The sequence below is a fragment of the Hydractinia symbiolongicarpus genome, chromosome 5, assembly GCF_029227915.1.
Source record: "Hydractinia symbiolongicarpus strain clone_291-10 chromosome 5, HSymV2.1, whole genome shotgun sequence".
Taxonomy (NCBI): domain Eukaryota; kingdom Metazoa; phylum Cnidaria; class Hydrozoa; order Anthoathecata; family Hydractiniidae; genus Hydractinia; species Hydractinia symbiolongicarpus.
Window position 1 is genome coordinate 30,680,683 of NC_079879.1, and position 13,630 is coordinate 30,694,312.

General features: G+C 35.0%; 2 protein-coding genes across 2 annotated transcripts; one reads left to right on the forward strand and one right to left on the reverse strand.

Moving 5' to 3' along the window:
• Positions 1-2,035: 2,035 nt before the first annotated feature.
• LOC130645888 (frizzled-10-B-like) lies at positions 2,036-5,438 on the forward strand. Its single transcript, XM_057452015.1, has 2 exons — positions 2,036-2,188; positions 2,521-5,438. The coding sequence occupies exon 2, from the start codon at positions 2,669-2,671 to the stop codon at positions 4,907-4,909; it is 2,241 nt and encodes a 746-aa protein (XP_057307998.1). The 5' UTR covers positions 2,036-2,188; positions 2,521-2,668; the 3' UTR covers positions 4,910-5,438.
• A 4,573-nt stretch (positions 5,439-10,011) lies between these two features.
• Positions 10,012-13,630, reverse strand: LOC130645886 (zinc finger protein 616-like). Its single transcript, XM_057452013.1, has 3 exons — positions 13,222-13,630; positions 12,579-13,113; positions 10,012-12,231 (listed from the first exon to the last, which is right to left on the reverse strand). The coding sequence occupies exons 1-3, from the start codon at positions 13,270-13,272 to the stop codon at positions 10,253-10,255; spliced, it is 2,565 nt and encodes an 854-aa protein (XP_057307996.1). The 5' UTR covers positions 13,273-13,630; the 3' UTR covers positions 10,012-10,252.

The window sequence follows — 13,630 nt, forward strand, 5'->3', positions numbered from 1 at the left end:
TATGGCCCGCGGGCACTTTGTGCCCCCCCCCCCAGGGTTACAAGGGCCAAAAAAGCTCAGGTGTAATAGGGTTAATAGTGATTTTCTAATACGCGTCAATTTTATAATTCGTTAATTTCCTGGTAATAACTAACGTGTTATACTGTTTGTTTACATACTTTTGGTTTGTCGGAGGTTTAATTATTCAACGCGCCGACCAGATAATCTGTGGCAACGAAAAACAACAATATAACGTCAGATACAGACATGCCATTAATGTACTTTACATAGTTTTTTCTAATTTCAATAATGTTATTTTCGTAAGAATTTTAATCGTTTTAATCTAATATACTGATGGGGCCCCACAAGATTACTAGGATAGGATATTGCTACATCAGTGCAAGGCTAAAGGCGTACGTGCATACGTGGAGGATGTTGAGAAATGGTTGTGAACCCATAACAAACAAAAAAAAATTTTTAGGTTTTTTTGAAAAACAATAAAGCGAAATTTTGATTTGTATTTATTCGTTGCAACTGTTTATCCCCCTCTTTAGTTAACTTTAATGATTAGTCACCGGCTTTAAAAACGCGAGTAGAGCTTTTTTTTAGGGACAGGGGAACTAGGGTGGTTATTTTTTGATTTTGATTCGCTATATAAGAAAGTGATTAAAGATTTATCAGGCGGTGTTTTTTCTTGATTTTCATGGCGACAACATTATGGAAGTTGCTACGACGACCAGGCAGAACTTTTTTATACAACTTTTGTTTCTTGTTTTTTAACAAAATAAAATGATTGTAATCAGCTTGGTCGTCGAGAAAAAAACCTCGATTTTTTATGTACACCGCATCCTCACTTTGTCCTTATATCTGTGTAACATGAGCATGAAATCTCCACAACGATATCGTCCTTTCCAAATGACTGCCAAATTGCTAATTTATGCTAAGGATGTACAAGTTGAATTTAGGTCCTGCAGGAACCATGCTTTTCAGCAGCCGTAGACTTCACGTAGCCAGCTGTAACTTTTGAATGAAACCATAATCGGCCGGTTTCCGATAATCAAAGCTCGCGGCAAGTTAAACATTTTTCCACATTTTAGGATTGCATTATCCTGAAAGATTTTCAAATCACTATATTTCGGCACACAATTACACTATTGGTCATGTAACTCAACTTTATAAGACTGTAATCCATTTGTCTTGTTTGTTTCTAAAAACACATATAAAAATGGGATTACATCTCCAATTATAGACAGATAAAGAAGAATTAAAATTAAAGGGATTTTAAAACAGTTAAGAAGATTCCGCTAATTGCTTGTAACTGAACTTTGAGTACGTTATTTCTTCTTGACTAATTGCTTCATAACACAGTGTCTACAGTACAAAAAAGTAGTTCGCTATATTTCGAAGGTAAGAAATCCTTGTTTCTTATGAATTTATTTATTTAGCGAGAACTGGTTAGGTTAAAAACTTCTATGTTCTAAAGGTCTTTTAAAAGAACTGGGCCTGTATAATTAGACTCGCTTCTCAAAATCACATTTTACATGTTCATATAAACCATGCTCGTTCACCGAGCATCTTGTATATTTTCTGACATTAGAACGACAGCAAGAGGTCCTGGGATCGAGGTTGTAAATAAAGATATCTGCTCTTGTATGACTTTCTCAAAAAGGAAAATGGCGCGAAGGAAATAATAAGAAATTTACTTTAGCACGAATATGTTTTTTTTTCTGGAAATTTTTTTTTAAAAAACTTGATTTTATTACAAACAAAGTATTTCCGTCAATACAAACAAAACAGATAATCCTAAAAAATGTGAAAGATATTTGATGTGCAAATTGTTCTCCAATTTTTTTGATTTCCCAACTGCCACATTTTTTTTTACGCGTGCAATATTTTAATTACTTCTAATTGTGGCTTGCTTCGAAATATCAACATTGGGACACCCCCTCATAAACACAACAATCATTAGCCTGAACGTTTAACAACACAACGATAAAATGCTCGCCTTTTATTCACAACTTTTCTTCAACCTTAAAATTAACATAACAATACGTATTGTTCCTTCCGATTGTTATCGAGCTTGCAGATGCTTTTCTGTTCATAAAAGAAAGAAAAACTTTATTAAAGAAAAAAAAGTAATATCCACATAGGGGTTCGACGATAGCAGTAGTGTATGTAGGTCTGTGATAAACAGAAAACGAAGTTCAAAGTAAGTTTTTATTAAATGAACGTGTATTTTATAAATTTTAGAGTCTTCATGACGAAATTTGTGTCATTCAGCTCTAGCGGTTGTGACGTCACTGATTGTCATTAAAGTTGTCAATTAATTTGACTCTATTTTTATTTACAAATTTGAATGTAGACTATAAGACATAAGCGAATAGATTTTTTTTTATTATTAATGAAATAATATTTGCAACTTTCAAGTAGTGTTTACGGTGAAAAGTTTTTTCTTGCTTGAAGTTGAAAATATAATTAATTTAACATGTGCATTTACTGTTTTTGTAAATATTTAACATGTTCTTTGGTCGGTTTTTTTAGAAATATCTTATGTATGGTTGTGTTGATATCCTGCTGTTAGTTAACGTAAGCAAACAAATTATCCTTCATCGAATTATTCATCAATTCCGATTTGAAAAGAGCGCATAAAAAAGCTTTCTGTAAGGTACAACCAACTTTTATCGCCGCCATGTTGGCCAACTTTCTAACCGTCCTTGTTATCGTATCAATTTATAGTGACATTAGCGTGTTATCGTTACTTATCGATGAAGGAAAATGCGTAAAATTGGAAGTTGAGTTATGCAGTGATATAAACTACAACATGACGTTAATGCCAAACGTCAAAATGAATGTCGACAAAATGGATGAAGCGACACGACGTGTTAGTGAATTTTCGCCGTTATTTTCGGTGAAATGTTATGAAAACTTCAAGTTTTTTATATGTAACATGTTTTTACCAATTTGTCATACTATCGACAACACTCCGACGCCGGTATATCCCTGCCGACATGTTTGTGAAGCGGCTCGAGATGGATGCGAACCTTTAATGAAAAAATATCGTTTCGAATGGCCAGAGGTGTTAAGATGCGATTTTTTATCAAGTATGGACGACAATGCGTTGTGCGGAAGCCCACCCGACTCAAAACCAACCAAGCCAACAAAAATATCAAGGAAAACAACAAAAGCTTTAAGTTTAACCACAAAACCGACATGGGTTCAGATTATTGAAAAATTTCCGAAGGGAATCGATTGGCTGTCGTCGTTGAAAAAGACAAGTAATTGGAATGTATTCGTGAAAGTGTTTGGCGGTAAAAATCTAAAGTTTAGAACGATATGTAGTATGGATCCAGAGTCAGTGTACATCAAGAAAGATAAAAAAGAGTATTGCGCACCAAAATGTGAAAACCACGAGCCATTCACGTCGGCTGACGTAAAATTTGCCACAGTGTGGATCTCAACATGGGGCATTATTTGTTTTCTCTCGACAGCTCTTACTGTCACTACGTTTTTAATCGATCACAAACGATTCAAATATCCCGAGAGACCGATCATATTTTTATCGTTTTGTTATAACCTCTACTCGATTGGTTATTTAATTCGTGCTTTTGGCGGGTACAAAAACATTATCTGTGAAAACTCTGAGAATGGCAAGCACGTGGTCATCGAAGGAATGTCTGTTACATCCTGTACGTTGGTGTTTTTCTTTCTTTATTTTTTTGGGATGGCGTCTGCGCTTTGGTGGGTAATTTTATCTCTGACATGGTTTTTATCGTCGGCTTTAAAGTGGGGTCATGAAGCTATTGAGAAATATTCGTCGCTTTTTCATGCCATATCCTGGACGGTACCGACTATTCAAACCATTGTTGCCTTGGTAACCAGAAAAGTTGACGCCGACAAACTGTCTGGACTGTGTTACATCGGCAACTCCAACAGTAAAGACTTACTACTTTTTGTCGCACTTCCTCTGCTGATTTATTTATTGATTGGAACTTTATTTTTGTGCATGGGATTTGTGGCGTTGGTGAAAATACGGAAAGAGCTTCGCAGGGAGAGAAATACGAATAAATTCGAGCGGTTAGTGTTGCGTATTGGAGTATTTTCGGTCTTGTATTCTGTGCCAGCTTCGGTTGTTGTTGGCTGTTTTCTACACGAGTATAACCGCTTAAAAAAAATGGAGGAGAAAACAGAAAATATATTTGTGTGTTTAACCAACCGAAATTGCACAGATGATATCTTACCCAAACCTGAACTTTTCTTCCTGCGTTACTTTATGTTACTGGTCGTAGGTGTGACTAGCGGAGTGTGGATATGGACTTCAAAAACTCTAAATTCTTGGAGAAGATTTTACGCGAAAAAAACGGGACGCGATGATCCAGAAGAAAGAAAGAAACTCTACAAGCAGCAGTCGCATCAACAACAACGCCAAAATCGCCGGTCGTCAAGTGATGGTATCAACCCACCGTCTGGGGTACCGTCAACAGCAGTCACGACGCTTCACGGTAGCAGTAACCACATGAATCAACAACAGCATGTGTATATGCCACCTCCAACCAGATTTTTCTTTCCAACACAACAAACATCAACCGGCTTCATGCAGGCGCACAATGTACCTATTTCACACGCTAAAATTGACAGTGTATCTAGGGGTTATACAGTTACTCCCATCTCGAACTTTGATTCAGATGTAAACAGCCAATACGATCCCACCAATCATAATTATATACCAGCTTACAATACGCGGGATGAAATTTCAAACCCTCCACCCTCAAAAAATTATTCAAGGAGTTCATCTGACCAGCGCTCTGTTTCGCAGCATTCATCACAATATAACAACGGGACATTGCCAAGGAGTAGTCATGGCAACCAGCCAGGTTCTCCAAAAAGTATTTCAACTCGTTCGCATCGCTCAAATGATGATCAAAGGCTATAGCCTAAAATAACCTGTTTTATACGTTAATTTTTTATTAGATTTTTAAAATCCCGTCCTATAGATAGCAGTGCTATAGTGCTATTTTCATGTTGTTAAACACCTTAAGTATTTTCTTTTTAATAACTGGCTAAGAACTCGTACTTGAGCTTAAAATGAACATATTTTGTTTTGTTTTTGTCCGCAACCAATTGAAAGTTTGTCGTCAAAAATTAATTTTGTGTTACGTTATGCGCAAGTTAAAAGTTTTACTGTTTTTGCAAACTTACTGTGATTCAGCTCATCCTTCATATTTCCCACTACTTGAAGCTTAAATGAATATCAAAAGTGTTGAAGAGGAGGTTCAGTTTTGTGTTTAAACTAAAAAAAAGTATTGTAACACTGTTTTCTGCTTCACAGTTTTAAACATGGCGAAAGGTGTCACATCCTGATTGCATCTGATGTTCAAAGTATTGTTTTTGTGTTTCTCTTTTTGTTATTTATAATTAGTAAGATATATTTTAACATGTGTGAATAAAGTTTTTTAGAAAAATGAGTTTTTATGATTGGATTGTGAAAAAGAGGCGGATGTATCAGCCACATCGCTTACACATGCTAATGATGACTCTAAAACTTGCAATCTGTTTCCTACCATACACATCGTTGCCATAGAGATGACAAACTTATATTTAGTTGGCTAAATTATTTTTCTCCTAGCAATTCCTACAGAATTTATTTTTTTTTGCCTAAATAAGTATGACGTACTACAGCTTTTGTACTTGTTACTAAAACGAAATTTCTAGTGCAAAGCCAAACAAGAACCCTTCCAATAAGCTAAAATAAACATTTTTATTAGCTATCAGAATTTAATGTTCTAGGAAGGACTTCTGACTGCTTCTCATAATCTGGCTTTGGCAAAGCTTCCAACGTTTATCGTCCAGACATGCGCATTAAATGTTTTTAATGCCACAACGCTTGTATTTGGCAGGACATTTTTTTACAACCAATAAAAATTCAGGAAACGCAGACATCTTTAATGTAATGGAAATTGAGTACATTGAGCGCCGACGTTTTGCTGGGAGCTTAAGGATCTAAAACGGCTCTTGAAATAACAACCGAGATTACGTCAGGAAGCCAATGTGTTTGTTTTGACATAAACACTATAGTAAATTGTTGATATAGTAAGAAAGAGCACATTGATTCTTGCATATAAATAAGTATTACACAATTTGCGTCCTTATTTGGACTTTGCCAAATATAAACAAAGTGAATATCATCTTTGTTTCAACCAACTTTAATCCCATGTTCACCCTCCATTGCTGGAGTGATTTTGTGGGTTGGGGTTTGAAGTTAGGTTCTGCGAGTCTAGTATACTGTGTGTGGTTTTTTTACTTTTCGTTTGATTGATATGCTAATAACTCTCGACATCTCTCAGCAACAAAATTTCATTTTTCGTGTGATATAAAAAAATACATCTGCTTAAGTACATAAACAAAAGTTTATAAAAAGAATTCTGATTAAACATTTATTTTCGACAAACTGATTGCAGAACAAAGCAGTTTTTATGCAATTCGGCTTCATTTGATGAAAGAATAAGCTGCTTGTAAAGATTTGAGTAAGATTCCATATGCATCGTTAGAAATGTTTTTCAATAGGCTTCAATAGAGAGAGAAAAACTTTGATCACCAAAAAGCCACCAGCATGCATGTACCTTATCAAAGGTCTTGGTGAAGTAGTATGTCAAAATTTAATTCTCACATCAGAATGCTCTGTACACAAACTTTCGGAATTATGTTAATTATACATCTACACCTGCGAAGAAGCGTTCTACAGACGTAACAATAATGTGGTGCTGTGACTATTTGTTTGTTTGATTTGTGCAAAGTACGAATTCTATTTATAAAAATCAGAGGGTCGACATTACTGCGGGGGGTTATACTTTTCCCATAGGCAACTTTTCCGTTATATGTAGAAACAAACTTTTATGATAATAATTAAGTTAAATTTTTTGCCTACTCATGATTAAAAAACGTTAGCTAATTAAAGCAACCTTGTCCTCAGGCGTTTTCACCTTTTGGACATTGATGCTGGCGACTTGTTTGCCGTCAAAGTAAGCGCTAGGGGCTTTGACATCAGGCTGAGGAAGAGGATGAATTAAGGGTTATGTTACAGAGAGTTGGAGGTCTAGTCACGATAGGCGTGGTTATAAAATGATGCATTATCAGTTGTTTTTTAAACTTAGAGGCGGCAAATTTTAATTTACAAAATGAGATATTCAAAGAATGACATTTGTGACACTCGTCTTATGGTATGCAAACAAATTTTTTAAGGCGTCATTTATTTTAATTTTGATAACAACTTCACTCATTTTCAACGAGCGTTCATTTGAATGATAAATTCACTTTCGCTTTATTATTGTGAATTATTTTGTCTTAGACAGTCGCGGTTTCTTCTTTTTGATGTTAGCAGACAGGACATAGAGAATAATTAAAGGTCATCTCAAACACTTTTTCTTTTACCTGGGGTCCAAACAAAAGTTTTTTTCTACACTTTGTGTAGATTAACACAGAGGTGACATTTAATAAAGATTAGAATACACTAAATAGAAATAGATTTTTATACAAATTTCTTTAAATTTGTTTAAATAAAGACTTTCTGGAGGAAAATATTCACAAAATTATAACTCTTATTGAAAATCAAAAAGGTGATAGTGTTCCACATTTTAGTTGGTCGGTATACAAGAAATTCGTAACAACCCGTGTCAATATCTCCAGTAACCTCAAAAAAGTGACATTAATGAAGTGTAAATAAAGAAATGAGAAAAACCTCTACCTAATTTTCGCAGAATTGGTTTTTGTGAATTAAAAGAGTTCTATTTTGGGGGAAATTAATTTTCGCGGTATTTTATGTCCATTATAACCGGGTTTAGTATTCAGCACCCTCGTCCCGAGGTTTTTTGTCTTTTAGATTTGAGAGAGGACAGCGAAATTTTTCGCCGTCTACTCTTATATTATGAAGGCAAAAAACCCTGGGGACAAGGTTGGGTAGTCAGTAGATAGAAGTATAGGTGATAAATAGAGACTCGCATGACAATTGAGCATCATGCCTTATTAAGTATTATTCTGATACTTTGAGTAACATTTTAGCCATAATTATAATCCACTAACTTATTGGGATGCCAATTTGCAAAAAGTCTGAACATATTGATACACCAGCAATAAAACATAGCGTTCATATATTGAATATTTTGGTTAAAAAGGTACTTTAGATATAAAAGACATTTTCGTAAGCTTTTTTGCAGTATTTCTAACATATGGACATTGCATAAAAACTTTAATGTAGAAAATTACTAATATATTAAAAAATACTAGATGGAGTTTTTAAAAATGGGCGTAGCATGAACCTGCTTTTTCAAATTTTTTTGGTCCGTTTATTCCAAAATGATAAAAAACTAGCTGTAGAAAGAATCCGAGTCATTGGGTTAACGATTCTAATGTTAACGACGAAAGTATTTCAGGTGAGGCATTTTTGCGCCGCCTGTGGCATGAAAAGCGTTAACAATCAGAGGAGCGGGGTTAAAAGTACTCTTAAGGTTCATTTCAACAAAATATGTGCTATTTATGATCCTTCATCTTTTCTTAAGGTATAGCAAAGAAGTATTTTGTCATTAACACAGCTTGGCGTCATTATCGTGGCTAGCATTAATTATGTTTTTTGTGCTAAATTTTGCAAACTATTATAATTATAGACTGTCAGTTTGGCAAAGTATTCGCAAAATTTGGTCAAGAAAAAATATTCTGTTATGGTAAGAAGATAAAAAATGACGAGTTTAAACACAAAAAGAACAAAATAAAGTGACTAACAAACGTATATATCAAATGGTTTTTACAAATAAATATACATAAATACATATAAACTAGTCGTTAGCCCGTAGAAAATCCACGGGTTCGCCCGACCTTTTTACCGCATTGCGTGCTTCTCGCTATCGCACAGCTAAGCTACCATTTTGCGTGACAGACAGACAGACGTATACGGGTATAATATAGACTAGTCGTTAGCCCGTGGAAAAATCCACGGGTTCACCCGTCACAGCTAAGCTACCATTTTGCGTGACAGACAGACAGGCGGACAGACGTATACGGGCATTATAATATAGATTTTGGAAGAAAAGGGTAATAAACAAAGAATTAAACATTTTAGTTTTACTTTACATTGTTTTTTGTTACACGAAGAAAATTCTAATTTTCACCTTGAAGTTGCCGAGAAGTTGCTAATCGTAATGGTTAAAGTCTCGGCGCATGCTTAACATTTTCGAACCTAAATGTTACGTTGGGGAAAAATCACAGATACTTTACCTTTAAGAGAAAAAAGAAATCTGATTTCGGAAGAAAAGAATGCAGCCTTAATGTTTGCGAATTTGCCTCGTAATATGTAAATTTTATTTTTTAAAAAAAGGACGGGAATTCGCAATTTTTTGCAATTTGATATAAACGAAATATTCATTTATTTGGGGTTACTATTTCGCATTCTTTTATCTCCCTAAGTTCCAAATTTTTTTTGGAAATTAGGAAATTTGCACTCCCATTTTTTTTACTCCACATTTTGCCCAATTCTTTAGGTCCTATTCCGCAGTTATTTCTACAGCCAACAATTTTTGCCTTGAAGTTGTTTCTACTGCTTTGCAAATTGCTTGTTATACTATCTGAATTGCAGCCTTGATTACTGAACTTTTTCGAATTTTTGCACTGGCCAGTTGCAATACAATTGCTTAGGTTGTGATAGAAATCTCAGTTCTTATCAAAATAATATCGCGAGTTATTAAACCGTCTGGACGCAAATTATTCTCTTTACTTTTTAGACTTGGTGCTTAGTCACTTGATAAGAGAAATGATATATAACGGTTTCTCAAAAACGAAAAATTACCGGTTTCTTTGTTTTCACCAAAATAACTTTGAAACTCAAATTTTTTGTTTCACAGAAATTCAACTGTCCAGACTGTTCCCCAAATTAAAGAAGAGGTGGCGGTGGAATCTACGGCTTGTTATTAAAGTTATTTTTGCTGACATAAGCGTTTTTTATTAGAGACGTCTAGCAAAGCTATAACATATAATAATTATGGTAAATAATTTAAAAGATTAAACGAGAATTTATTTTTGCAAATCATTAAACTTTAATATAAAGACAATTAAATTATCAAAAAATCTTTAAAAACAAGAAAATTGTTATTGCTTTCATTATAAAATTAAAAACTGATTACAGATAAAGCTTTTTTTCGCATAAGCTTAATTTCCTTGCATAAATGACAACTTTGCAAAATTCGCAAAAATTTCTGGAAGCCAAAAATTTAAAGCATACTTTACGATCTTCTTATGATTTTGAGCATTGTGTTTCTATGATAATTTTTACTGCATTTGTAACCAGTTCGTTATTACAATCCTCCGTCACACTTGCACTTACTTGGCTGTCCAATTTTTGGCTACCGTGAACTTTTATCATATGTTTACTCAAGAAGTTTCGGCGGAGATAAGTTTTTCCACATACTGTGCAATTGTGTATAGTATCGCTATGAGATAGTTGATGACTTTTCAATTGTTTTTTCGTGGGAAATACTTTGTCACACGTTATACAAAAAAACATGGAGTTATCCTCCTCGTGAGACTCACTTTTGTCAGTTGTAAGGTTGATTTCACTTGACACGTTGTCTTCCTTAACAACTCCTTGTTGGTCTGAATTTTTTAAATGTTCGTCAGAAACTTGTGTTAATCTAGCTTCGCCTACAAAGTTTGAAGATTCCTCGACAACTTCGTCTCGCTTTTTTCGAGTTAAACGCGATTGGTTAAGTTTGGTTATATGATTTACTACGTTCCTCTGTTTCGTTACTCGACTAGCTTTCGTCGCTTTGTTCACATGGGTTTTCCGATGTTTATTTAAGCAGCTTTTCTGTTTGTAACTTTTACCGCATATATCACACGAATGAAAAACATCGCCATGCAGTACAATATGCGCCAACAGCAACTTGCGTGTGTTGAATACCCTTTTACAATATGGACAAGAGACACGCCCATCTTGATCAGCTTTACCGATTTTATCCCTTAACTCTCTACGGACGTTGTACATTTCACCTGATTTGCTTGTAAGAGTGCTTGCTGTTTCGTTTCTCTCTATATGTCTCTTCTTGTGCATGCGTAACGTGTCTTTTCTTTTAAACAACATACCACATACGTCACACTTCAGTTCAATGGATTTATGAATTTGCATATGGCTCCTGAGATACTTCCGGTTAGTGAAAGCTTTTAAACAAACAGAACAAGCCAGGCCTTCAACACTCCCTGCGCCAGTTGCGACTTCCGTGTTAGGAGTTGCTTGATGTTCTTTCAAATGTTCTAGCATCAACTTCGTCGTATCGAATTCTTGGGAACAAATGTTGCATTTGAAGCGATGCGAACTTAAATTGTTCGCACCAAGTGTGTTTAGAACATCTTTTTCCTGTGCCAGCGCGATAGTGGAATTATCCAACAGCTTTGGATGCAGCTGAACGTGACGTCGATAATTGGCCCAGTTACGAAAACATTTCCCACACACTTCACACTTGTGATCAGTTTCTTCCAAAGACTTTTTATGTACTAAGAACATATGCTCCCGTAAAGACGACTTAGTAGTGAGTTCCTTCTTGCAAACGTCGCACTGAAAAGATTGTGACGTCACGTTAGTTTCGTGCCGTTTTTTATGTTGGTCTAATATTTGTTTACGTTTAAATGTCGAGCCGCAAACGTCGCATTTAAAATTGCGAGTACCGGAGTGTCTTAAGCTATGTGAGTAAACGGACTGCGCTGAGTAAAGGTTTTGTTTACAAACTCCGCACTTCACGTTAGCCGAAACACTGCTGTGTTTGCTGTCACAATGATCTTTAAGTTCAGATTGTACGTTAAACGTGCCAAAACAAGCTTCGCAACGAAAATTCTTCTCTTCTTCGTGTGTTCGTAGATGGATATATAAATGAGATAGCCTCAAGAAAGTTTCGTTGCAATAGGAGCAGCTATGTTTCCGCTCCTTACTATGAACTGGTTCGTGATCTCTTAAGCCTTGCTGACATACAAACGTTTTTGGGCATTGCAAGCATTTGAACTTTCCGTTCTTTAAATGCATTCGGCGGACATGTTCACGTAATCTCTTCTTTGGCTTCACAGTACGAGAAAAGTCTCTCCCGCAGTCGCTACATATAACATTATCGCTACAGCTACTCACGTCAGCTTGTAAAGTTGGTTTAATTTTACGAACAACACGTGCTTTGCTGGCTACTTTCTTCACACAATGTGATTTTTGGGTAACTTTCTCCTTCAACGAATCTGCAAATAGATACAAATTTCAAAATATTCAGACATACCACGGGTAACCCTCTGGAGACAAATCTACAAGAAGATTTTCGTTTCGAGTAAAACTTTAGAATTAAAATACTTTTTTGTTCGTTGCGATTCTCTTTGTGCTTGTTCTTGTTCAATGATTGAACAGGATTGTTATATTGTTTTATCTAAACAGTTGTCTTTTTTTATAAGTGGTTGAATAACTAACCAATTTAATGCTTAATTAATTTAATCCAAACGGCAGATTTTGCAGAAGTATAGCAAAACCCAGTAAAAGAAATTAGTTGAATTTGTGAGAATAAAACATTAAAAGATGCAGGAAAACGAGATACCTTTCATTTGTGCAGTTCGCTCAGGCATGAGAGTAAAGTCTGGTACAGAAAGTGGAAACGGTTGTGTGTATTCAATACTCGACTGATGACGAAAAACATCGTTGTTACCAAGTATCGCAGGGGGTGTTTTTGTGAACTGCTCATTCCCAGATATGTGCTGAGTTAAGTTGCGACTGTCATTGTTAAACTGAATAAGTCCATTATTTTGCTCGTGATGACTGCTATCCTGTGGGTAATGGAAACTGCTATTGAAAGAGAGTGTGGTTGCAGTTGTTGGATGAACAGTAGTACTTCTTAACTCAGTAAGATTACTATTCATGGAATGTTGGTTATCATCTTGTGTGATGCAACTATTAGACAAAAGACTGGAAAAGTTGGGCAATAATTTGTTTGTGTTTTGCGCATACTTTGTAGTGCTGTGTTGTTCTGATTGAATCTTCCAAAAGTTATCAATCAAATGTTGCCACGTGTGTGAAAGAGATTCTTCCTCTACCCATGCATCATGCCATCGAACCCGATAGTAAGGCGTGCCGCCCTATAGAATATAACACAGAAAGAGATTCAATTAAATATACTCCTACAGTGCATGGCTGTTGTAACTTCAATGTTTTATAGAAAACTAAATTTAGAATGAAAGTAATACCTGGATAGAAAACTCTACAATCTTTTCAGGATCGATTTGCATGTTAAACATAATTTATATTTCTAAAAAATATCATAATAGTAAGAGTAAAAATGCTTGGAATAAATAAATTCTTTTCAGGTGTGTTTAACAACCTATGTATGAAAACCAAATCCAAACCTTCCCGTTTCTTTTCGAATTTCATATTCATTTTAAAGTTTTCTTATTAATGTTATGAATATTTTGAAATAAGTCACAAAGTCACTGCCCTGTCTTTTCCTTAAAAAGAATACTTGTCAAAAAGTAACTTTGTTCACAATAAGTATACATTATATCAAAATGCCATTTTTGCGAATTTATGAAGAAAATGATAAAATTGCGAATCAAACATTTTTGAGTGGCGATAGAAATGCTTTTTCATATCGCATTT

What these genes read in the sequence shown, in the direction of transcription:
- LOC130645888 (XM_057452015.1), top strand. Translation starts at nt 2,669, where the DNA reads ATGTTGGCCAACTTTCTAACCGTCCTTGTTATCGTATCAATTTATAGT.
- LOC130645886 (XM_057452013.1), bottom strand. Translation starts at nt 13,272, where the DNA reads ATGTTTAACATGCAAATCGATCCTGAAAAGATTGTAGAGTTTTCTATC. An exon ending in TTGTAGAGTTTTCTATCCAG is followed by an intron (nt 13,114 to 13,221) that starts GTATTACTTTCA and finishes TATATTCTATAG; the next exon opens with GGCGGCACGCCTTACTATCG. An exon ending in GCGAACTGCACAAATGAAAG is followed by an intron (nt 12,232 to 12,578) that starts GTATCTCGTTTT and finishes ATCTATTTGCAG; the next exon opens with ATTCGTTGAAGGAGAAAGTT.